The sequence below is a fragment of the Corvus kubaryi genome, unplaced genomic scaffold (assembly GCF_017639235.1).
Source record: "Corvus kubaryi isolate FWS band 111438036 unplaced genomic scaffold, C.kubaryi_AGA036_p1.0 37300, whole genome shotgun sequence".
Classification (NCBI taxonomy): domain Eukaryota; kingdom Metazoa; phylum Chordata; class Aves; order Passeriformes; family Corvidae; genus Corvus; species Corvus kubaryi.
In genome coordinates this window covers 19,489,904-19,513,529 of record NW_024581093.1, presented here as the reverse complement: position 1 = coordinate 19,513,529, position 23,626 = coordinate 19,489,904, and the positions used below count along the sequence as shown (strand labels likewise).

The window sequence follows — 23,626 nt, the reverse complement described above, 5'->3', positions numbered from 1 at the left end:
GCCAAGGCCAGGGATCCTTGTCCCAGTGTCAGCCAAGGCCAGGGATCGCTGTCCCGGTGTCAGCCAAGGCCAGGGATCGCTGTCCCCGTGCCGGGAGGGGGGCGGCTGGAGCCGTGCAGGCGCGGCTGCGGGTACAAGACAAATGTGCTGTGTGGAGGCTGCGCCGCCATTTCTGTCGTTTCTGTTCCTGTCCCGGGGCAGGAGCGGCGAACGGAGCGAGGGCCACTCGTGTTGGGCTTGGTGAGCGCTTTGCGCGGCATCGCCCTCTCTTACACGCTGTTGTCATTAGTTTTGTTGCCATCACTGTTTGTTTTCTTATCTGGTTGCTGTTTCCAGTAAATTGTTATCTCAACCCGTAATCTGCAGTTTGTCTCTCACCTGAGGGGGTGGGGAGACGAGAGTGGCTGCGTGGGGCTCATTCTCCACTTGGGCTTAAACCACAGCGGGGTTATAGACTGCATCATTGTCACTGTGGTAGATAAAAATTGTAAGCTTGAGGCTAAGGTCATAGTGCATGCTGATATGTTTAGGGGAAAACTCTGTGTTTAGGAAATGTGCCTGGGAGTATCAAGTCAGGGAGAGTGGCTCATTCTTGAAGGAGTTAAAACAAGAATATTAAAAATGTCTCATGAATGTCTGCGTGGAAATTCAACCAGAATCACAGCACCTTGTGTAATTTCCTTCTCTCTAGCAGTGCTGTGACTTACTGACATTATGGGAATATTGTAGTCAGGGTCCTCTTAGTGATTAAGGGCCCTCTTGTGATTGTCAATCCACTGTCATATGTGTAGATGTACTTTATGTCCAAAGAAGCTGCAACTTACATTAAAACATAAAATCGCGAACAAGGGAGATGGGAGGAAAGGATATGGGAAAACAGAAAAGTAATTCTAGGACAGTAGGTCGATTAATATGGGAGCTTGAGTGTTCAAGTCAAAACTAGGGGTTGAGACAAGGTTTAAATCAGGAGAAGGTAGTAATTTTATGATTAGGTAACCTGCTTAAATTAAGCTTGGAGGAAGTGTGGATAAGACATGCAGGACATGTGATGTTTGCAACACAGTGTCAGGAAAATTAATCCACAAACACCAGAGGTTTATGTCTGAAAAGGAGACAGAAGGGTTCTGTTACTTTATTCGAATAAAGGGAGAGGCCATGGGGCATTTCCCCTGGGGTCTCTCAAATTTTTGGAGGGCACAGCCTCCTATTTATCCTAATTTCCCGGCTGTATTTCCCTCTCTCTTTCCCCATTGGCTGAGGTACTTGAGAGGTACAGACTTCCCAAAACGTCTAATACCTAAGACTCTCTTCTAATGTATAAACCCCCCTTTATTTTAATTCTTATGGAATTTATGGTTCTTCTCATTGCTTCTTTCATCTCTCAATATCCAATTTCATTTATCAGCAGAGCTATAGTTTATTTGTAAAGACAAATCTCTTTCTTTCCATTCATCAATCAGTGGAATCCTTCCCATTGTTTCTTTTATCTCTCACTACTAGTTTTATCTTCCAGCAGGTCCACAGCTTGTTTGTAAAGGCAAGTCCTTCATTCCTTTCAACAGTATTTTCCATTCTTTCATTGGAAAAAGTACAGAGTGTCATTTATGTCCTAGTATGTTCTGCCTGGATGGTTGTTTAGCTTTTGATGGAGTTTGGCATCTGTTGAGTGTATGATACATGAGTTTACAAAGTGTAAACTAAGTAATTACACAGTGGCTTACTTAGACTGGTGATGCTGCCTCAGCCTAAAATATGTAGAGCTTCTTCCAGTTGGCTCTGCTGGTTTCTAACACTTTTTTTTTTTGCTAGAAAGAGAGTTCTAACATCTGGCTTTTTTTCTTCCAAGTATGCTGAAAACTTCAGGGTATTTGTAGTCTTCAGGTTTTCTTGTCTTCATACAGTTTTGAGTTACCTTGTTTCCTGATGGTGTAACTGGAGCTGGGGATAAAAATGATCATCGAAGACTGATCCATGTGTAGCTTCTCTTACCTGTGCTCGCAGAAAGCTAGGTCAGCCTGTTGATAGAGCAGTGTGAGCTCAGATTTTGTCACATCTGTGAGGTGAACCCTCACAGCTGAAGGACTGTGCCTTTGCCGTTTCTGGTCAGGGGCAGAAGCAGCCAGCTGGAGACTGGGTAAAGTGAAGGGGAGCCTTCAGTCTTCTTTTTCCACAGGCGTAAGGGATCTGCATTAAACCATGTGTGCAAGCCCTCCTTGAGGGAGCATTGTGAGAACTTGGGGAGAGTTTCCTGCTGACTCTGAGACAGCTACTTGAGGAAATGTATATTTCAAAGCATTTGGTTTTGAGAGGAGGTTGCAATTTTTCAAGTGCAAAACATCTTTTATCCTGGAGCAGATGGCTGGGATGTGTTCTTTGTGACTGGGGCAGGCCCTAGTGCAGGAGAGTGTAAAGCTGCAGGATTTATTTTCATCTGGGGTTGTCTGAAAATTTATTCCGGCAGAGCGTAGTACCCTCAGTGCTGTCCTTTGGTGAAGCTCAATGTCTGTTTTATTGCAGTTGCTCTCGCAAAAATAGGAGTAATATTATTAATGTAAACTTTTTGGAAATTTCATTGTCATTATTTGTGGCATATTTAACTGGCAGAGGGAATCTACTGCTGTTTACAGTAGAAGAAATCCATTTGATTATTACAGAGAGAACCTCATTAAGATTTATGCCCTCTTGATAGAAACTCTGAACTCCAGTATCTTCTGGCATTTGTTTGAAGTTTGGGGTTTTCTTTTTCTTTGTTTGTTTTTTGTTGTTGTTTGGGGTTTTTTTTAACTGTGGAAGATGTATTATTTTCTGTCTTTAGAATTTATCTTTTCTTCATCTCAGTAAGATTTTTGGTGGGTTGGTTTGCCAATCCAGGAACTGGTAGTTTTATATTTCTTCAGTAATGCTAAATGTGGGAAGTTTAAGCAGTTTGGAGTTTTTAGTTAATTGGAATTACACTTTTCTTCTAGGTTTGTGCAGAAAGGCTGTGGAAAGACAGAAGAATTGTTGTAAAAGTGTTATCACTGCTATTCTTCTGTGTTGTCACTGATAAGGCCTTCAGAATCCAGGACTGCACCTTTCTATTTAGGAACTTCTCTTTCCTTTAGATATTTTGGCAATTTGAACAGGCCCTTGTTTATTTTCCTTAAGGAATCACAATGTCAAGCTGAAGCCCAGCTTAATAACACAGGACTTAGGTATGTGTGTGATTTTGCAGACTTCATGGCCAGGAGCTGAGGAGGGAAGTGGGACCCTTTTATTGATACTGAAGCCACAACAGTATAAAATTCTGCCTTTGTGTGTGTCTTGGTTTTGAAAGACAGGTGTCTGCTAAGGAAGGCAGAAGCCTCCCTTGAAGTGGCAGATGTAACCCCCTTCCCTCCAAATTATTATAATTTTGAAATCAAGGGCTTTCAGGCAAAGATGTGGGAAATAGGAATAACAGTTCTTTACTGTTATATATCTATTTGTGTATAGCCAGTCAAACAAGCAACAATAACTATGGCAGTAACAGCAAACAATCACAAACCCAGTGCCAGCCTTCTCGGCTGTCAGGCCCTTTCCCCTCGGGTGCAGTTCCGCTCGCAGCCGGCAGGGGCGCTGGCGGCTCCCGGTGAGCAGGGCAGGTGCGATGGTTCCCCCGCGGCTGCAGGGGGCGCTCCGGAGCGAGCTCGGGGAGCAGGCGGCACTGGGGGCCTGGGATCCCGGGAAGGGATGGAACAAAGGCTTCACAAACCCCTGGGCAGCCGATCCCGGACTCTCAGGAACGGCAGGCTGGAACGGCAGGCTGGAGCAGCAGGCTGGAGTGGCAGGCTTGAACAGCAGGGACGAGCACAAGTCCTGGGTGGCAGAAGTGATATATCCAAGCGGGGAACCCCCCCCGGAGATCTGGGCAGGCAGGGCGAGCAGGGCTACAACGTAGCGAAGGCTTGAAGCAACGGCAGGGCAGGGCGGCCACGGCCCAGCCTCCAGCGGAGCAGGGGAGGCAGCTTTGGGGTCTCGGTGTTGTTTCCAGCAGAAAGAAAAGCGGCTGAAAAAAGAAGCAGCAGCCTCTCTCTCCTCGAGAGTGAACTGACCACACACCCAGGTGAAACAAAAGGAGTAGCCAGGTCTTTTGTTTTCTCTTAAGCACCCAGCGATTTATCGTCTTAGTAACAGAATGGAGGAAAATTCCTTTAACAGAAAAAAAAATTAGACCTCTTAAAACCCCAACATTATCCACCCCGAATTTTTTCCCATACTAACATGTTACATGAAACTTAACCCTTTTAACCATATAAATACATGCATCACCCGAATTATATACATATATACATGCTGATACTGATACGAGTACAAAGCCATGGGTAGTTCACCCTAAAACAAGGTCCCCTTGAGGTATGCATCGGGTCTCTCCATCCCTTTGCATCACCCACCAGGTGCAACCTGGTCCCTGAGCAAAAACAACTCCACGGATTGGTTTGTCTTTGCTCAAGGCAGACTTTACCCAAACAGTTTTTCCAAGCATACCTCTCATATGCACCACTGGAACCTTATCCCCGTCTGTTGTTTGTAGGGGTTTGGATTGGGCAGGGCCTGCTTGGCTGGTGGAGCCTCGGGTGTTAACTAACCAGGTGGCTCTTGCTAAATGCACCTCCCAGTTTTTGAAAGTCCCCCCACCCAGTGCCTTCAAGGTGGTTTTAAGCAGTCCATTACACCGTTCAACTTTCCCAGCTGCTGGTGCATGGTAAGGGATGTGGTACACCCACTCTATGCCATGTTCTCTAGCCCAGGTGTTGATAAGGCTGTTCTTGAAATGAGTCCCATTGTCAGACTCGATTCTCTCAGGGGTACCATGCCTCCAAAGGACTTGCTTTTCAAGGCCCAGGATGGTGTTCCGGGCAGTAGCATGAGGCACAGGATAGGTCTCCAGCCATCCAGTGGTGGCTTCTACCATTGTGAGCACATAGCGCTTGCCTTGGCGGGTTTGAGGCAGTGTGATGTAATCGATCTGCCAGGCCTCCCCATACTTGTATTTGGACCATCGCCCACCATACCACAGAGGCTTCACCCGCTTGGCCTGCTTGATCACAGCGCATGTCTCACAATCATGGATCACCTGGGAGATACTGTCCATGGTTAGATCCACCCCTCGATCTCGTGCCCACTTATAGGTGGCATCTCTGCCCTGATGGCCTGAGGCATCATGGGCCCATCGAGCTAGGAACAACTCTCCTTTATGTTTCCAATCCGAGTCTATCTGGGACACCTCTATTTTCGCAGCCTGATCTACCTGTTTGTTGTTACGATGTTCTTCGTTAGCCCGGCTCTTGGGGATGTGAGCATCTACATGACGGACCTTCACGGATAGCTTCTCTACCCGAGTGGCAATGCCTTTCCACTCCTCAGCAGCCCAGATTGGTTTTCCCCTACGCTGCCAGTTTGCCTTATTCCACCTTTCCAGCCAACCCCACAGAGCATTGGCTACCATCCATGAATCAGTGTAGATGTAGAGCTTTGGCCACTTCTCTCTTTCAGCTATGTCCAGAGCTAATTGAACAGCTTTGAGCTCAGGAAATTGGCTCGATCCACCTTCTCCTTCAGTAGCCTGGGCAACTTGTCGTGTGGGGCTCCATACAGCGGCTTTCCATTTCCGGCTAGCACCTACAATTCAGCAGGAAGCATCAGTGAAGAGGGCGTATTGTCTTTCACTCTCTGGTAGCTCGTTATATGGTGGGGCTTCTTCGGCACGTGTCACCTGCTCCTCTTCTTCTTCAGAAGATAACCCAAAAGTCCCACCTTCCGGCCAGTTCGTAATTATTTCCAAGATCCCAGGGCGACTTGGGTTTCCAATTCGGGCGCGCTGCGTGATGAGGGCAATCCATTTGATCCAAGTAGCGTCGGTGGCGTGATGTGTGGTAGGAACCTTTCCTTTGAACATCCACCCCAGCACCAGTAGTCAGGGTGCCAGGAGGAGTTGTGCCTCTGTGCCGATTACTTCTGAGGCAGCCTGGACTCCTTCATAAGCTGCCAAGATTTCCTTCTCTGTTGGAGTGTAGTTGGCTTCAGACCCTCTGTAGCTTCGGCTCCAGAATCCCAGTGGTCGGCCCCGAGTCTCACCAGGCACCTTCTGCCAGAGGCTCCAGGACAGACCATTGTTCCCGGCTGCAGAGTAGAGCATGTTCTTCACTTCTGGTCCTGTCCTGACTGGGCCAAGGGCTACAGTGTGAGCGATTTCCTGCTTGATCTGGGTGAAGGCTTGTTGCTGTTCAGGGTCCCAGTGGAAATCATTCTTCTTGCGGGTAACCAGGTAGAGAGGGCTCACGATCTGGCTGTACTCGGGAATGTGCATCCTCCAGAAACCTATAGCACCTAGGAAAGCTTGTGTTTCCTTCTTGTTGGTCGGTGGAGACATTGCTGTGATCTTATTGATGACCTCAGTGGGAATCTGACGTCGTCCATCTTGCCACTTTACTCCCAGGAATTGGTTCTCCCGGGCAGATCCCTTGACTTTACTTTTCTTGATGGCAAAGCCAGCTTCCAGGAGAATTTGGATGATTTTCTCTCCCTTCTCAAATACCTCTGTTGCCGTGTTCCCCCACACAATGATGTCATCAATGTACTGCAGACGTTCTGGGGCCTCACCCTTTTCCAGTGCAGCCTGGATCAGTCCATGGCAGATGGTGGGACTGTGCTTCCACCCCTGGGGCAGTCGGTTCCAGGTGTACTGCACACTCCTCCAGGTGAAGGCAAACTGGGGCCTGCACTCCACTACCAGAGGAATGGAGAAGAATGCATTAGCAATGTCAATAGTGGCATACCACTTTGCTGCCTTGGACTCCAGCTCGTGCTGGAGCTCCAGCATGTCTGGCACGGCAGCGCTCAGCGGTGGAGTCACTTCATTTAAGCCATGATAGTCCACAGTCAACCTCCATTCCCCATCAGACTTGTGTACAGGCCAAATGGGGCTGTTGAAGGGTGAGTGGGTCTTGCTGACCACCCCTTGGCTCTCTAGCTCACGGATCATCTTGTGGATGGGGATCACAGCATCTCGATTTGTCTGATACTGCTGGTGGTGCACTGTCAAGGTAGCAATTGGGACACATTGCTCTTCCACCTTCAGAAGCCCAACTGCAGTAGGATTTTCTGATAGTCCAGGCAAGGTGCTCAATTGCCTAATGCCTTCTGCCTCCACAACAGCTATTCCAAACACCCACCTGAGTCCTTTTGGGTCTTTGTAATAGCCATTCCAGAGGAAGTCTATGCCCAGAATACATGGGGCCTCTGGGCGAGTCACAGTCAGATGCTTTTGCCAGTCAGGCTCACCTCAGCTTCCAAAAGGGTCAACTGCTGCGATTCCTCTGTCACCCCAGCCATGCATGTCCCGATGGCATTAGGGTAGACTGTGCCCCAGTATCAACCAATGCATCATATTTTTGTGGCTCTGATGTGCCAGGCCATCGAATCCACACTGTCCAGAAAACCCGGTTCTCCCGTGCCTCTTCCTGGCTAGAGGCAGGGCCCCTCTAGCCCTGGTTATCATTCTTTCCCTGGGCGTACATCCTCGAGGTACCTTCAAGGGGATCCGACATATCATCCTCCTGTCTGTAACACCTGGCAGCTCGGTCACGGGAGGCTGAGGCTACCTTCACCTTAGCGGAACCCCCTCGGTTAGTGCCTCCCTCCTTGAGTTCACGCACCCGCGCTGCCAGGACAGAGGTGGGTTTCCCATCCCACCTTCTCATGTCTTCCCCATGCTCACACAGGAAAAACCACAGCTCAGCTCGTGGGGTGTACCCTCTCTCTCTCTAGCTGGGGGACAGCGGGCTCTGACTTGGGGGCCTGTGACTTGCACTGGTGCCGCACTGACCTTCCTCATCTCCTCCCTCATCCCCCTAATCTCTTCTTTAAATTACTCTTTGAGGTCCTTAACCACGGCAGAGACATGAGCTTTCAGTGGGCCACTGACCATACTGTCATAATTTCTGAGCTTGTTGGCGACGGAACCCACTGTTTCTCGGTTGTCCTTGGCATTAATTGTTGCAGCGAAGGTGGTGTACTGCGATGGCCCTAGCTTTGCCAAGTTCCACATCATCTGTCCCGTACACCTGACCTTATTGGGGTCATTGTCATGCTGTCCATCCTTCCCAAAGAGTACCTCTAATATTGCCACCTCTCTTAGCTGTTGGATCCCTTGCTCGAGTGTCTTCCACTGCATTCTATGATGATACTCCTGCATTCTTTCTTTGTGAATGAACCTTTCTCTCACACTCATTAAGAGCTGCTCCCAGAGAGAAAGGAGCCCTGGCTCCCTCACAAATATCTGGTCCACACCTGGGTCCTGGGTCAGCGATCCCAGATACCTTGCCTCACCACTATCCAGTTGCACACCTGTGCCCATAAGGTCCCAAACCCGAAGCAGCCAGGTTGTATAAGGCTCACACCCCCTTCGCACAATGTCTTTTCGCATACCACGGAGACTGTCGTACAACAGGGCCTCAGTGATGTTTTTTGGCTCTGGCTCTCCTGCTGGTTGTGAGGGCCCTGGTTCCCCACCATCATTAACTGGTCATACTGATTTGGTCTTACACTTCCTCCTTTGCACAGGGGTGACTGCTGCTGGATGGTTGTAGCATCCATGGGTTCCACTGCTGCACCATCGGACTCTCCCCCTTTGGTGCAGGGAGAGGGTTTCCCACTAGCTGAGGAGGTGTATTCCCTCAGCACCTGGCGCATCTTGTGCACCTCCTTCACCAGTGCCCCCACTAAATCTGGGTGGTTCATTTCTGGGGTGGGCTGTTGGGGAGTATCAGGCTGTGGGGCAGGGTCGCTAGTGTCTGGGGCTGTGTTAAGCTCTGGGGCCGTATCTCTAGTCTCTGGGGCCGTGTCAGGTTCTGGGGCAGGATCAGGCTCTGGGGCTGGATCTCTAGTCTCTGGGGCTGGTGTCTGTGTCCATGTCAATCTCAACTTATCAATGAGTGCTAAATAGAGTAGGCCTACCAGCACCAGTTGGTTAGTATCCAGAGGAAATCTAAACCCTTCAAAAGTTGGTGGGGTGGGCCCAAAGAACTGGTTGAGGGGTTGGGAGAAAACTTCCCCTGGTGTCATTTCCTCACAGAAGGTACCATTTTTAACATAACCCCAAAAACATGCACTTAGTGTGTGACAGCCCTTTATCCACGTGCCCTTTATCCATTCTGGAGGAAGTTAAAAGCCCATGAATTCCTCATCTTCTCAACCCGTAGTGCAAACTGGATAACAGCAATGGTAGCCTTAGTCAGAGGACCCATGTTTAGGTAAGGAGCTGCAAAGGGGGAAGAATATAGCCACGACCACCTGCCACCCAAACCAGGGTAAACTAGACCACATAGTGCTGCCTAGCAAGGTTCCTATATCCAGCACACAAAATTAAGTTATCCAGGAACTGTTATTCCTTTTTCACCTCTCTCTCTTAATGCCCTCAGGCCCCACGGTTGGGTGCCAAGATCTGTCTTGGTTTGAAAGACAGGTGTCTGCTAAGGAAGGCAGGAGTCTCCCTTGAAACAGAAGAAAAAAATATTGCAACCCCCTTCCCTCCGAGTTATTATAATTTTGAAATTAAGGGGCTTTCAGGCAAAGATATGAGGAATAGGAATAACAGTTCTTTACTGTTATATATAAAACAAGGCAAGCAAACAGCAATAACTATGGCAGTAACAGCAAACAATCACAAACCCAGTCCCAGCCTTCTCAGCTGTCAGGCCCTTTCCCCTCGGGTGCAGTTCGGGGCACTCCGGAGCGAGCTCGGGGAGCACGCGGCACCGGTGCCCTGGGATCCCGGGAAGGGATGGGACAAAGGCTTCACAAACCCCTGGGCAGCCGATCCCGGACTCTCAGGAACAGCAGGCTGGAACGGCAGGGATGAGCACTAATCCCAGGTGTCAGACGAGATGTATCCAAACTCCGGAGCTGCAGTGGAACCTCCCGGAGGTCTCGGCAGGCAGGACGTGCGGGGCTACAGAGTAGTGAGGGCTCAAAGCAACGGTGGGGGCAGGGCGGCTGCAGCCCGGTTCCCAGCGGGGCAGGGAAGGCGAGCTTGGGATCCCGGGGTTTCTCTGGTAGAAGGAAGGAAGGCAGCCAAAAAAGCAGAAGTCTCCAGAGCTGACGAGTTCCTTCCAGCCTCTCTCTACGTCCAAATGCCAGGAACTCACAGCCCACAAGCCCAGGTAAAAGAGAGTAGCCAGATGCACCCCTGCTCCTGTGGCCAGGTCTTTTGTTTTTCTTAAGCACCCAGTAATTTGTCCCCCTGGCAACATATATGGGGAAAATTTTTTAAGAGAAAAAGAAAACAGAAGGAGAACTCCTAAAATCCCAACAGATGTTACAGCTGATCGTGTACATTAGGAAACTGTACATTATTCCAGAAGAAAAAATGCAGTGATATTACTTCAAAAAAGCTGGGATACTTAAGTAACTATTGCTCAGAGTCTTTGTAATTACTTCCTAAAACTGACAAACAAGTACTTGGGAGAATAATAGCTCCACTAACTACACTGGTGAATGTGTGAATGGAAGTGATCATGCAGAGCCATCAGCCTGTCAATGGGACTTCCTCAGAATGGAACTAAATAAGTTTTGCGTAATTTTGATTCTGTTCTATTGCAAACACTATGAATAAGGGATATTAATCCAGAACATTATTTGCTACAAGGGCAGCAGAAATATTTGCACAGGTGTTACTGGAAGCCTCTGGATAGTGCTGTCTGGTGTATTTGTTCTTTCACTTTGTGCATTCTGTTTCCTTCCCATTTTGAAGTGTTACTAACCTGGCAGTTAAGAAATGGAGCCTTTCCAGCTTCTTTTTGTGTTTGCTAGCTCTTGGTCCTCTTTTGCTGCTGTGACATGTTGATGCAGTAACAAGTATATGTAGGATCGCATTTATAGACCTAAAGAAACTGAGAACTAGAGTTGGAATGTCTTGTGGATCTTAAATTTGCTTTTATAATTCTGTAATTGCAACTGGATCTCAGTATTTTCCAGCATCTAGCATGGAGCCGCTCTGGTTTTAGAAATGTGATAACAAAAGTGTTCCTGTTTTTGTAACTGCATTACTGCAAAATATTTGTTTGGAAACAGATGTTTTCATGTATTTAACTATTCTGTATGTTTTTGTGGCCTTTGAAACTAGTAGGAGTTATATGCATGTATTTCAGTGGAATGCTGTACCTGGAGAGTAAAAATAATAGCATTTTTATGTTTTGCCTCAGGTAAGTTACTCGCCTCATGCTTTTTGTATTCCTGTGGCTCTCACTTCAAAAGTGCTTACTGTGAACAAACAGAATAGTGCCAGGCCTAGGTTTCCTGGAGGGGACGTGCTGCAGCCCAGCCCCAACCAGGAGCTCTGCAGGCAGCCGTGCCACCTGACTTGACTGCAGCCAAGTAGCTTTGCTGGTGCTCCTTCCTTCCATCCCTCCAGTGCAGCTAAATCTGATCTTGACTGGGAATTGAAAATGATGTATTTACGTGGCTTGTTTTCAAGCAATATCATAAACATCTCATTTATGTATTTGGATGCATATGTGTATGAGGCGACAAGGTATAGGCAACTTTTTCTTTCCCTTGCTGCGTTTTTCAGCTACAAGAATGTAAGCTTCTGTCAGAAATTGGGATAATCAGCTGCAGTCCACAAGTCATGCTCTAGATAGTAATTTGTTTTGAAAATAGTTTAAATAATATTTTTGGAGAATGTTTAGAATAGCTATTGCATTACAGAGAATCTTCCCTCTTGTAGTCTGCTAAGAGTACATTTTCCTATCAGAACAGCTTTTCAACTTGTCCTTGGAACATTTAATTTTCATTTTTGAATTGTTTAATTACGAATTAGTAGTATTTGGTTTAGCCCGCTGTTTTCCATAGGAAGAACTAAATGTGCTTTGAAAATGCTGAGCTTTATTTGGCCTTGTTTGCTCCTTTCTCTCTCTTGAAAATTTTTCCCATCTATGTGAGTTCAGAAGGAATTTACTAATGTTCAATGAAAATATTTAACATTGGACTCCAGTTTACATTTTTGTGGGAGGGGCGGGAGTGTGGTGGGTGGTGGTATTTTTTTAAGCCTTAAAAACTCTTCAGGTCTGTCATATGGTTAAGAGAATAAACAACGTGTCCAGGAACATGTTACAACAATATGAACTACTAGCTACTTTACAGTTAATATGGATCTTCTTTACTTGCTGGGTGACCTACCTAGGCTTTGGGAAGCTGGTAAGAAGGATTTCTGTCTTACATTCTCTTGGCAGATCCATGCAGTAATATTGATTGTAGCCTGTGGTAGATTCATACAAGATTATCGATTGGTCCTGCATTGAAATGCAGGTTATGCTTACCTACACTTGGTGTGGGTGTCCTGATTAAAAAACAGGGCAGGGAAGAAACCGGTAAGAGCATAAAACTGTTGACTCTCATATGTCTGCAGTCTCCAGAAACTGATGAAATCTCTTGAAGCTAATATGAATTGTTGATTAGGCAAAGCATTAACAATATTATTTTTCTCCCCTTATTAACAGCTGCTTGCAGTGGAGAACTGGAACAGCACACAGAGAGACGGGGAGTCATCTATAGTCCTTCTTGGCCATCGAACTATCCTCCAGCTGTAAACTGCAGCTGGTACATTCAAGGAGATCATGGAGACATGATAACAATTAGGTATGGTTTGATATTTGTGGAGGTAAAGGATTGCTGTGCTGAAATAAAACAAAACATGAGTTCTTACCTGATACACCAATGTGAGGCTCTCTTCAGAGCTACTGGATGATTGAAGAAAACTGAAATTGGTTGCACTGGAACATGGCTGCAGGTTGGGCACCTCTCTCTTTTTAAAAATGCTTCACTGTGTCTTGTTTCTGTAGGCTACTTCTGACATCCATTATTATACAAGTCACTTGCAGTCTTTTAATGTATTTATCTTCACAATGCCTGTGTGAGATGTCATATACCTCTGACAGATGAGAGAGTGGGAAACAGCAATATATTTACTCACATTAAATAGTCCCATTTTCCTTCATTGCTTATAAATAGGATTAGGTGAAGGTTATAAAACCTGCAACAGCCTCAGTGGTATGTAAAATTCTTAGAGAAAAAATGGTATTTTCACTAACATCTTGAAATGGTGCTATGTTTGATAGACAGTTGAAGATAATTATTGCTTATTGTTACTTGTTTGCCAAAAGACACATGCTTTTCTGCTTAATAATTTTTTCCAACAAATCAAACAATAGTTAGCATTTGTGGTACAATTTCAGCTCGATTCTAGAAAAATGCTGTTCAATAAAGACTAAAATATATTGCAAATGGTTTGTTAAGAATGTTTATGGTTTAATATGAGCATACTTTGAACGTGCTTAATTTCTCTGGGCTAATGGTAGAATCCTTCATGAACCAAGAATTTCTTACTTAAAAATAAAACCTAAGAGAAGTTTTTTGGGAGGGTTTAGTACTATTTGACACCATCTGTTCATTCTTTGCTCAGCTGCTTAAAAGGACTGCAAAACCTCTTCAACTGCAGATGCTCAGAAATTGAAAACAAATCTGCCACAGATAGAACAAGAGGAAGGCTTCACCATCTGTAGTTCAAAACAGGAACTACTCACCAAAAGTAATGAAGTAAATACCTGCCAGCATTTGAAATTCATAAATAGAAACACGCTTTTAAACCCCATTACATTACATGAGACTTGGGGAATTTGTTTCAAAGCAGAGATTGTTGGAAACTGAGAAGGCATGCAAATGAGACACAGGACTTGACTCTAGAGAATAATGCTGCTATGAAATAATTATGCTATGAAAATGTCTCAGAGCTCCAGTTAGAATTAGGACTCTCCTCTGCAAGTATGAGTGTAACAGAGGCTAAAGAAGTAAAGGAATGTGAGGTGTGGAAACTGGTAATAATGTGTGTACAGTTTAGATGTATGCACAGCAATATGACTTGAAAAATTTCTTCTTAATGGGTTTGTTTTCTATCACTGAATACACAGCCATATCCTGCCCTCCTCTGCACATGCAAACAATAGAAACTATGTGTTTACATCCCAGGGACTAGTGTTGTGGTGTTATGTTTCTGACTATAAATGTACTTGGAATGACTCACTCCAGTGTATGAAATCCAAAATGTTACAGCATCTGGGGATTTCTTTACAAGGCTGTTGCCCTTGTAATGCAAAGGATGTAAAAGAAGGAGCTGACTTGCCTAGGCTAAGAGGTTTCAAATGCAAACCCGTTTTCTGCTTACCAGTTGGATATGCTTCTTATTCTAACAGTGTATTGGTAAGGGTATAAGAGTACCTTTTAAAATTTTCCTAGGAAATTCTAACAGTTCTTGTGCTAACATCTGGATTTTTAAAGGTTTCAAAAAAGCCCATCTCCTTTGTGTTGTTTTACACAGTGTGCACTTCCTTTGACCTTGAATTCTCATTGACAATAAGACAGCAGCGTTATGTGAGAGATATATATAATGAGATACAGCAGGAGTCATTAAGGGATAAAATTGCAATTGAAAGTATTTTTTATTTCTAAACTGTTTGCACTTGGTCGTTATTTTTTATAAACCTGTTTTTCATCAGCTTTCAGTAGAACAGTGACCAGATCTACATGTGGATGTAAGATGCTGGCTTCTATGGCCGTGTCCTTTAGAAGCTATGTCTTAATGTCTGTCTTTCATGTGTATATTGATTTTCTTCATATCCTCACATTTCCATGCTTATTGTTTTGCTTTATAGTTTGCTTTTTAGAAATCCTTGAGGGAGCTTTCCCGTGAACAGGAAGTGTATGTTCTTTGTGCTTATACCACTCTATATGCGCACTTCAATACTTTCTTTCAAGTTAGCGTGTCTGATGGAATGTTCTGGGAGCAAGTCTGTAGCCACTGTTTTCCAGGAGTATGTTATGTCTCTTTAAATTCAGGTAATTCAGGAAATTCAGTTGCTAGTTATTGTTTTGGAAACTACCTGATTTTTCCACCCATTTTCTCCATTTTTATGCTTTTTTTCCATGGAGGATTACATAAAATCATGTAAGATCAGATAAAGATGTCATATGCAGTAACTGCCTTTGTACCATCGTTTACAGGCTTTATAGGTTTATGTTTCCTCATATCTGAGAAAAAGACGAAAAAATTTTTGTTTAGCAGTTGCTAAAAAAACTGCATCGGCAACTGCTGATGGTTGTAATTAACCCTGGTGTAGGTAGAGTATAAATTTATTATTTTATTATTGGAATTTAGGGGATTGAGAGTAAGATGTTCTCCATATTCAGAATTCAAGATAGGAGTATTGAAAAGCAATCTACTTAGTGACCCACTCAAGCTGTCTCTTACTAATTGAGGTGAGGGGATCACCTTCATTGGCTTTTACTTCAGTGATTCATGACACTGGCTTTGGAAAAAGAAGTTGTCAGGTACCATTTGAGTTTCAATTTCTGCATAAAATTGAGGTCTGTTCATGTATGCTTGCTGGTCTGTAATTGTGTGAAGAGTTAAAGGGACTGCTTCATAGTCTACTTACCAAACTCGTAGTGTTTCAGAATTTGACATTAATTGGAAAAAGCCTCATAATAGCCATTTACTTGCTCAGCTTTTGAAGAAACAGTCTCAGTGTCTCTTGCCTAAGTTTATGCAGTTAGCTGGTGCTTGGGAGCTGGGAGGAGAATAGGGCTTTCCTGACTTAGATCCTTTTGCTTCAGTGGTTAAGCAGAAGGTTTTAATGAGCCAGTTAAGTCATCAGTTGTTCAGTCTACACTTCCTGTGAAGCTGGCAAATAGAAGTAACTTTTCTTACTTAATTGGCTGGTTGATTTTATTTTGGGACTGTGCTCTACTGACCTATCCATAATATTTATTTCCAATTTTTAAAATGAGTTTAGAGGGCCAAATTGGACATTTACTTTTTTATTTATTTACTAATTGCTTTCATTCAGATTTTGCATCCCATGTGTGTCCTTTTCCAGTTACTAAGAAAGCTTTCTTTTTCTTTAATCTGTAGTCCCTCGTGCCTAAATTACTGAAAGGGTTGTAGAGAATTCCCTACATTATTTATAGAAGTACTTTTTTTCCTAGCTGCTGCTGTTCCTTTCAGTGCAGATGGAAAAAACCTAAGCTCTGCTAAGCATTAGTTTTGCAGGAAGCACATTTTTCTCATACATATAGACTGTTAATGTGTGTTTATGATAATCTGGTTTAATGAAGTACTTTCCAGCAACATAAAAATACTTGTCAGTTAACAGGAAGATACCATTGTAGGCTGTTATTTCATGTGAATACATAGGCGAGAACTGATATATATGACCAACCCTGTAATTTTCTGTAAACTCCTGGAGTTCTGCTCACTGTTGGAGGTAACCTCTTTTTCAGTATCATGCCACTGAAAAAATAATCAGATTCATTTACTGATTTCTGCAGAATTCAGTAAAAACAAGATTTAGTGCTGCATTTCTCAGTTCGCACTGAGTTGTTCTGATCCTCAGATTCTGAATACTTTCAATGTTTAATAGGCTATTGTTGTACTTTTCTATAAAAATATGGAAGAGGCATTCCAAGAACAAGACAATAGCATCTTTCAGGAGAGACAAAACCTGCAAAATTTGGTCCAATAATTTTGATACTGTACACCAGTCTCCTTCTATACTCCTGTATTGTTTTGGAGATCCACAGGTAGCAGTGAGAACAGCCTAAGGGCCAGACCATTTTAAAGGATGTTCTGTGGTGGGTGTTGTATTTTGTTAACACTGTAGTTCTAGTACTTGAAATACCAATGTTTGACTGCTTTTCCTTTCCCTGCCCTGTGAACTAGGCTGTGTGCTCTGGTTCTGGAGAGGAAAAAAAACCTGGAGGAAAGCCAGGTTCTCCTTCCCTTTATCACCAAGTGCCAAGATACCAAAGCAGGGGAGCATTGCCCTAGAAGTGAAGCTCTTGGGTGGAGGGAGATGTGTGGAGCAGGTGGGGTACAGGGGGGAAGGCTGTAGTTGAGGAGTGCCAGGGCTGGAGTTTAGCGCCACTGTGCACTACAGCTTGCATGGTAGGATGGACCTTTGGGTCCATGTTCCTGTGCTTCAGAACTGTTGGAGGGCTTTTCTGGAGAAGATTAGTGACTGAGCAGACCTGTCTTCTGGTTTTCCTCTCAAATCCTGTGCTTCCCTGCCCAAGATGTTTAAAAATACTGCAGTACTGACTGGTGCTGCATGAGATATGGATGATGTTATACATAAGTACTCTCTGTTTCTGTATGGCTCCTGTTTTTTTGTTTAAGTCACAAAAAATGATGTAGCTTTTTGATACAAAGGGTCTGAGACTTCCCTCAAGAACAGTAACTACAGACTTCAGTACTTCTCCAAAGACCATACAATGTCTGTATAGTCCTACAAGCAGTACAAGCACAAGTCTTTGTCCTGTATTTCCACTGTATACCAATACACATTCAACCACTGGACTAATCCTTTTGATAGAAAAATTTGCATTCCAGTTTGAGAAAGCTCAGCTGAATAAATAAATGTTTTGTGGGTAGCAGGATTAAATTATTCTTCAAAGGACTGTAACAGAGCAGCTCTAGATCTAATTACAGATGAAGAAAGAAGTGAAGTAGTAGAGGCTGAGTGCAGTATTTGGGACTCTTGGCTAAAATAAATCAGTTGGCTACTTGTTGTCAGAGTAGTATGGCAGAAACTTCTGACACAAAACCTTGTTGTCATAAATGCGTTATAAAGTGAAGCCAAATTTTATAGACTTTAAAGTGCAAACATATGTATTCCATATTGTTTTCATATTTCTTTGCAAGGTACTGGTTTTTATGGTGAGGGCTTGTTCAAGTATATAATGCTTTTGGTCTTGTGTAAAATCACCATCAACGTAAATGAGGAAAAATTTGCTTCTAGTAGAGGCAATATAACTTAAAAGGGTTCTGAAATAGACTGGCAATGCCTTAATCAGAGGAAAATTTGTTGAAAATACATCTGTTGATTAATTTGCATAAGGTGGAACATAATTGCTTTGACTTTGCTTTGGCCCTTAGCAGAAGAAACTTTGTAACTGCTGTGGTATATCTATTACATATAAAATTTCATGTTGGAACTAGAACATATTTGAGAGAAATTGTGTTTGAAACTCCTAGGCACTTGGGATTAAGATGTTTGTTTTTGTAAAAGAGTTTGCTCTTGTGAATGTTCTGTATTGCCCTTTTTGAATACCAAGGCATTTTTTTCAGTAGCTTGTGTATCTCCGAGAGGCACGGTGCTCTCAGGGAGTCTGTTGAATGAGGTGCTTCCTTGCAAGTCTGTTCTGCCTCATGACCCTTGTACTCTGTGGCCAAAGTTTGGATTTGTTAGTGGGGAAGTGTGGGGTTCTGCTCTGAATCTGAGATCCACAACTGACACTCAGGAAAATCAGTTATCTTCTGTATGCCTGGTCTTCTGCATTGGAAGCTGAAACTAAAGGTTATTCCTCTTCCACAACCAAAAAAAGCTGTTTATTAGCAATGTACAATACCAGATCTTCAAGGTTCAAGTAAAAGATATTAATTATACATGAATGCAGGCTCTTGAGATGTATTGCTGTCATCTGCAAAGGAGTTTGTAAACAAGGTATGTGCATGTAGCTAACTTTTTTGTACTCTTCCTTTGTGTGAATCTTTAAAAGTGTTAAATATTTTTCTTTTCTTTCTAGAAAGAAATACATTTTAAAGTAGGTTATAGGCAGCTTATTGCATAGGCAAATTCTCTCCTGGATTTGTGCAGTCTGTCTTGTGTAACCACACTATGGCTGAATCATTTACTTGATAGACAAAAGTAGCTCTTTTCACCAGAGGGGGGAAAACGAGCGGCTGTGGGACCCAGTTGGCGTGGTGGGAACTGGGTGAGATAGGAGAACAATTTGTTTTCCTCTTTAAGGTTGATCCTGGTACATCTAAAATAATTATGTAAGTAAACGATCAAAAGATTTAGTAAATGAACTTGTTTGTATCACACAAACAGAAGTTTTTCTAGTAATTTCTACCCCCCCATCCTTCCCAGTTTTGTGTTTCCATTTCTTGATTTAGTGACTTAGATTTTCTTAAAAACTTTTGTTGTTGGGAAGATAGGTATTTCTAACACTTAGTCCAAAAGGTTTCATTAAAAAAATCCTATTAACAATCCTCCAAGTAGATGATAGAAACTCTACATGGTGTGTGGTGCCAAAATGAGTTAAAGAGAACAATGATGTGGTAGCCATCTGTGATGCTCACATCTCATGTAACAAACAAACTTTATGTGAGTACCTATAGCTTCCCTGATGCTTTGGATAATTCCTCTTCACGATGCAGTGGCTGTTCGCTTTCTTGGTCATTAAAACATTTTATGCGTAACACCTGTAACAGAAATACTCTAGTTTATCTTTGAATGACTGAGTACTTAAATATTTTTATTTTGGCTGCACAGTTACCTAAAACTTCCTTGCAAAATATGCTGGTTTCAGAAGCTTGGTGAGATTGCTTATAGTGAAGAATTAAGTGCTGTGGGAATATTTCTTCACAACTGGGAAGACACACAGAGGTTGGTGGGAGAGGAAGAGTTAGAAGAGGAAGGAGATATTTCTGGGTGGATTGTCCTTGCACATATGTTGTTTGTCATCTCTAAATTTCTATTTTAACTTAGCACTTTCAGTGCTCTCTTACTTCTCATGCTCTTGCTGATAAATTTTTTTTTTGAGAGTTATTAAGCCAATGTGTTTGGCAGAACCTACAGCTGTGGGTAGGCTGAGTCTCCTGCTTAAATGAATTAGCAAGTTTACATAGTTACTGTTCTTTCCCTTTCAGCTTCAAAGGTCAAGATCTGGCAGGCATTGACAGCCTTTTGTAAATTCACATTGATATCAGAAAATTATCTTTCCATTTATCTTTTTCAAAGAATTTGTTTATGAAAAAGCCTTTATGGAAGGAGATCTGTATCTCACAGCAGCTTTTCTGCCTTTCTGAAAATTCTGTCTAGATATCTGCATGGAGCATGCACAAACTTCTACCACATCAATTTGGTGTAGCTGAGTTACATAGAAGAGGATGAAAATTCATTTCTAAGTGTGCTTTTTTCCTAATGAGTATGCTTTTCTGTGCAGTCTGCAATCTGCTATTGTCATTGCAGATTGCTGAATACAAATGCTATCTGTTTCATCAGAGAACAAATACCACATATGGTTTCTGAGCCACAGGTTAGGGAGTATAATCTGGTTGTGTTCAGTGTTCTGCAAACAGTCAGGGCACCTCTTTGTACCAGATAAGCTACTATTGAATCATCACTGGGCTTGTGTCAGCAGAAGGGCTAGAAATTTGACTGTAAAAGGTTATAGTCTTATTTGCTCTGCATTTGCACTCCCAGAAGGGGAATATTTTAATCTTTGAATTAAAAGATAATGGTGTTAGATTTTAGGTTTCATTTCCACCCTTATTCTCTTGTTCTCTCCTTGCCCATCCATGGCTCGAAGAGTGGATTTCTGTCTCTCATACTTAGTCCTTTAGGGTACTTTGTACTGCTTCCTGTTGTTCTTTTGCCAAGACACTAGTCACCCCTGACATCCCTAGTTTCATAGCTTTTACGGTTGGAACTGACTGCTGAAATTAATCTACCTTCTGTAAAATGTATTCTGGAATTTTGCTTTTCCTCATATATGTATTTTAGGAAGCAGTTTTATTTAAGGAGTGAGTAAAAGAGGAATCATTCTTTCGCTTTTGGAGCTATTTTGGTGTGATGTTTGTGCTTGTGAGATGGGTGCTTTTCCAAATTGGGGGATGTGCTTTGTTTCTGTATACTCAAAGTAGTATATAGAAGGTAGATGTTTCATTATCTTTGAATGTGATATCTTTATGTCAGCACTGCTTGGTGCAGAAAGTCAGCTGTTAGAGTCTGTTCTTTCTCTGTTAGGCTTTGTTCCAGATACATGTCCTCTTTGTAACTTGTGCTTTCTTTTGTTCTTAACAGTTTTAAGAACTTTGATTTGGAAGACTCTCAGAAGTGTGCAGTAGACTGGTTGATGATTGGCCCATCTTCCAAGAGGGAGGAGTACAAAGTGTGTGGATCTTCCATACCTCCATCTTTCATCTCTGCAAGGGACCATGTGTGGATATTTTTTCACTCAGATGCATCAAGCTCAGGACAGGCTCAGGGATTTCGCCTTTCTTATATTAGAGGTAAAATCTTACAGTTTTGTTGGCTTCACTTTATGCTCACTCTGGCAAAACTTGGAAGACAGTAGTACTTTTTTTTTGACAGGTGTCTTGGGCCATTGATGACTATAAAGTATTGGTGTGGTAACACTGATATTATTTGCATGTGGGTTTTTAACAGTCTTCCTGAAGTGTACTGACCTGACTGATTGACTTATGACATGCAGGCTAGTAGATGTGGAGAAGTTATATCAGATAGTTCTGAAAATTTTGATACTGATTTTTTTCTCCTTGTTCTCTTTCGCAGGAAAGATAGGTCAGTCTGTGTGCCAGTCAGATGAATTCCATTGTGCAAATGGGAAGTGTATTCCCAGTACTTGGAAGTGTAATTCCATGGATGAGTGTGGTGATAACTCAGATGAGAAAAATTGCACTGTCCCTCCAACAGACCCTCCATCCAGCATCTGTCCCTCAGGAATGTTTCAGTGCAGCGCAGCCCACTCCACCAAATGTTTGATGAACGAGCTGAGATGTAATTCGGTTAAAGACTGTGGTGATGGTTCGGATGAAGATAATTGTCCTGACCTTTCCTGTGGCAAAAGGCTGGGTAATTTTTACGGATCTTTTGCTTCCCCAGACTTATTCCGTGCTGATCACAGCAGATCAGACCTTCGTTGCACATGGTATGTGGACACACAGGATAATCGGCATGTTCTGTTGCAGCTCGATTTGCAGTTAGGCTACAATGACTATGTAAAGGTGTATGATGGCATTGGAGAGAGAGGTGATAAATTAATGCAGACGTTTTCGCACCACAACAATAGGCATTCAGTGAGCGTGGAGTCATCAAAGGGCCAACTCACTGTCTCGTATCATGCCCGCTCCAAGAGCACTGGCCATGGATTCAATGCAACGTATCAGGTGAAAGGCTATTGCCTTCCTTGGGAACACCCTTGTGGAAGTGATGAGGAGTGTTTCACGGATAAGCAGCATTGTGATGGCTGGTGGCATTGTCCAAATGGCAAGGATGAGGAGAATTGTCCTGCTTGCCAGAAGAACGAATACCCATGTGAAGGAAACAGTGGGCTTTGTTACTCAATACTTGACCGCTGTAATAACCAGAAGAACTGTCCAGATGGCTCAGATGAAAAAAACTGCTTTACTTGCCAGCCAGGAAACTTCCATTGTGGGACAAATCTGTGCATCTTTGAGACTTGGCGCTGTGATGGCCAAGAAGACTGCCAGGATGGAAGTGATGAACATAACTGCCTGGTGATCGTTCCCAGGAAGGTCATCACAGCTGCTCTGATTGGGAGTCTCGTGTGTGGCTTGCTGCTAGTGATAGCACTGGGTTGTGCATTTAAATTATATTCTCTGAGGACCAGGGAATACAGGTTAAGTGTCTTGCTTTGTTGATGTTTTCATAGCTGTGGTGATTTTTTCTGTTTTGTTTAAAGGAAGAAAAAGTTGATTCTTAACCAGAGAATTTGCAAAATACTGTGAAATCGAATCCAAGGACTTGATGACAGCTAAATAGTAGTCACTGCATTAGGCTTAGAGAAGATTTCTGGGAGTAGTGAGGGGAATATCTGTGATGTGTGAGAAATACATGTTTATTGTGCGGCATGGCAGAATCTGTATCTAACCTAATCTGTCTTGAGCAGTTTCCTTTTCCTTCTCCTCCCCTTACTACAAACCCCTTGCCCCTGCCAAAAACTGAATGCTGAACTGCTACAGTGAAGTCTTCACTGAATCTAAATTGAATAACCTTTCACCCCTCCCCAAATACGCTAGTTCTTAGTTCTGCTAAAAGCGATGTCCTGCTATGGTGGGGCCTCTTCTGAGTGGGAGCTGTCCATGGTATAGCCTGTGCTCCTTTACCCTGGTCCTATAAGCCTCATTTTAGGTGTAGTGTGTGTGTTTCTTTGCCTGTGTGTTACATGTATGTGCAAGTGGGGTTCTGCTTTGTAGGAGACAGTCATAAGGGACTTTCTGGTTCCCATCTCTTGTCATGTGCACCAGCTCTGTGCTATGCTGCTGACACTGTTTTAAACAGTGTGCTTTACATTCTCTCCTGATCAAATCTGCATGATTAAGAACCTGCAAAAGAACTGCTGTTGCTAAGGTGTGAATCTCAGTGCCTCTGTTCTGTCAGGACTGCCAAACCTCTCTGCAACTGCAAGCTGCCCCTGTTGTGTGATTGTTTCCAATTCTTAATGGAGTCTTAAAAGTCTTTTCAAAAAAAAAAAAACCTTTGGGCCCTTGCTGAAGAAGTTACTGCTGTTACTGGCACAACAGCTACTGGCTGGTTGAAAAAACTTCGGTTGCCACAGTGTCCAGCCTGAGACTGCACTAGAGAGTTTGCTGGTTTGATTCATTCATATTTATACCCTGTACTCTTAGTCCTTTTGTTTGTTTTAGCATCCTGGTAAGATTTTCATGGAGCTTAGTGGAAGGTTTGTGGTTTTACTCCTAGTGCGAGCTCATTGGCAGTGCTCA

General features: G+C 43.4%; 1 protein-coding gene across 3 annotated transcripts in view; it reads left to right on the top strand.

Moving 5' to 3' along the window:
• LRP3 (LDL receptor related protein 3) overlaps positions 1-23,626 on the top strand; it is a 34,791-nt gene that overhangs the window by 5,675 nt on the left and 5,490 nt on the right. For 2 of the 3 annotated variants that reach the window (XM_042027703.1, XM_042027704.1), the window contains 3 exons: positions 12,519-12,657; positions 20,943-21,151; positions 21,435-22,521. In XM_042027703.1, the coding sequence (XP_041883637.1) occupies positions 12,519-12,657; positions 20,943-21,151; positions 21,435-22,521 (1,435 nt within the window). Of the gene's footprint in view, positions 1-12,518; positions 12,658-12,683; positions 13,615-20,942; positions 21,152-21,434; positions 22,522-23,626 lie in introns of those variants that run through there. The other variant, XM_042027705.1, reaches the window with a different exon arrangement.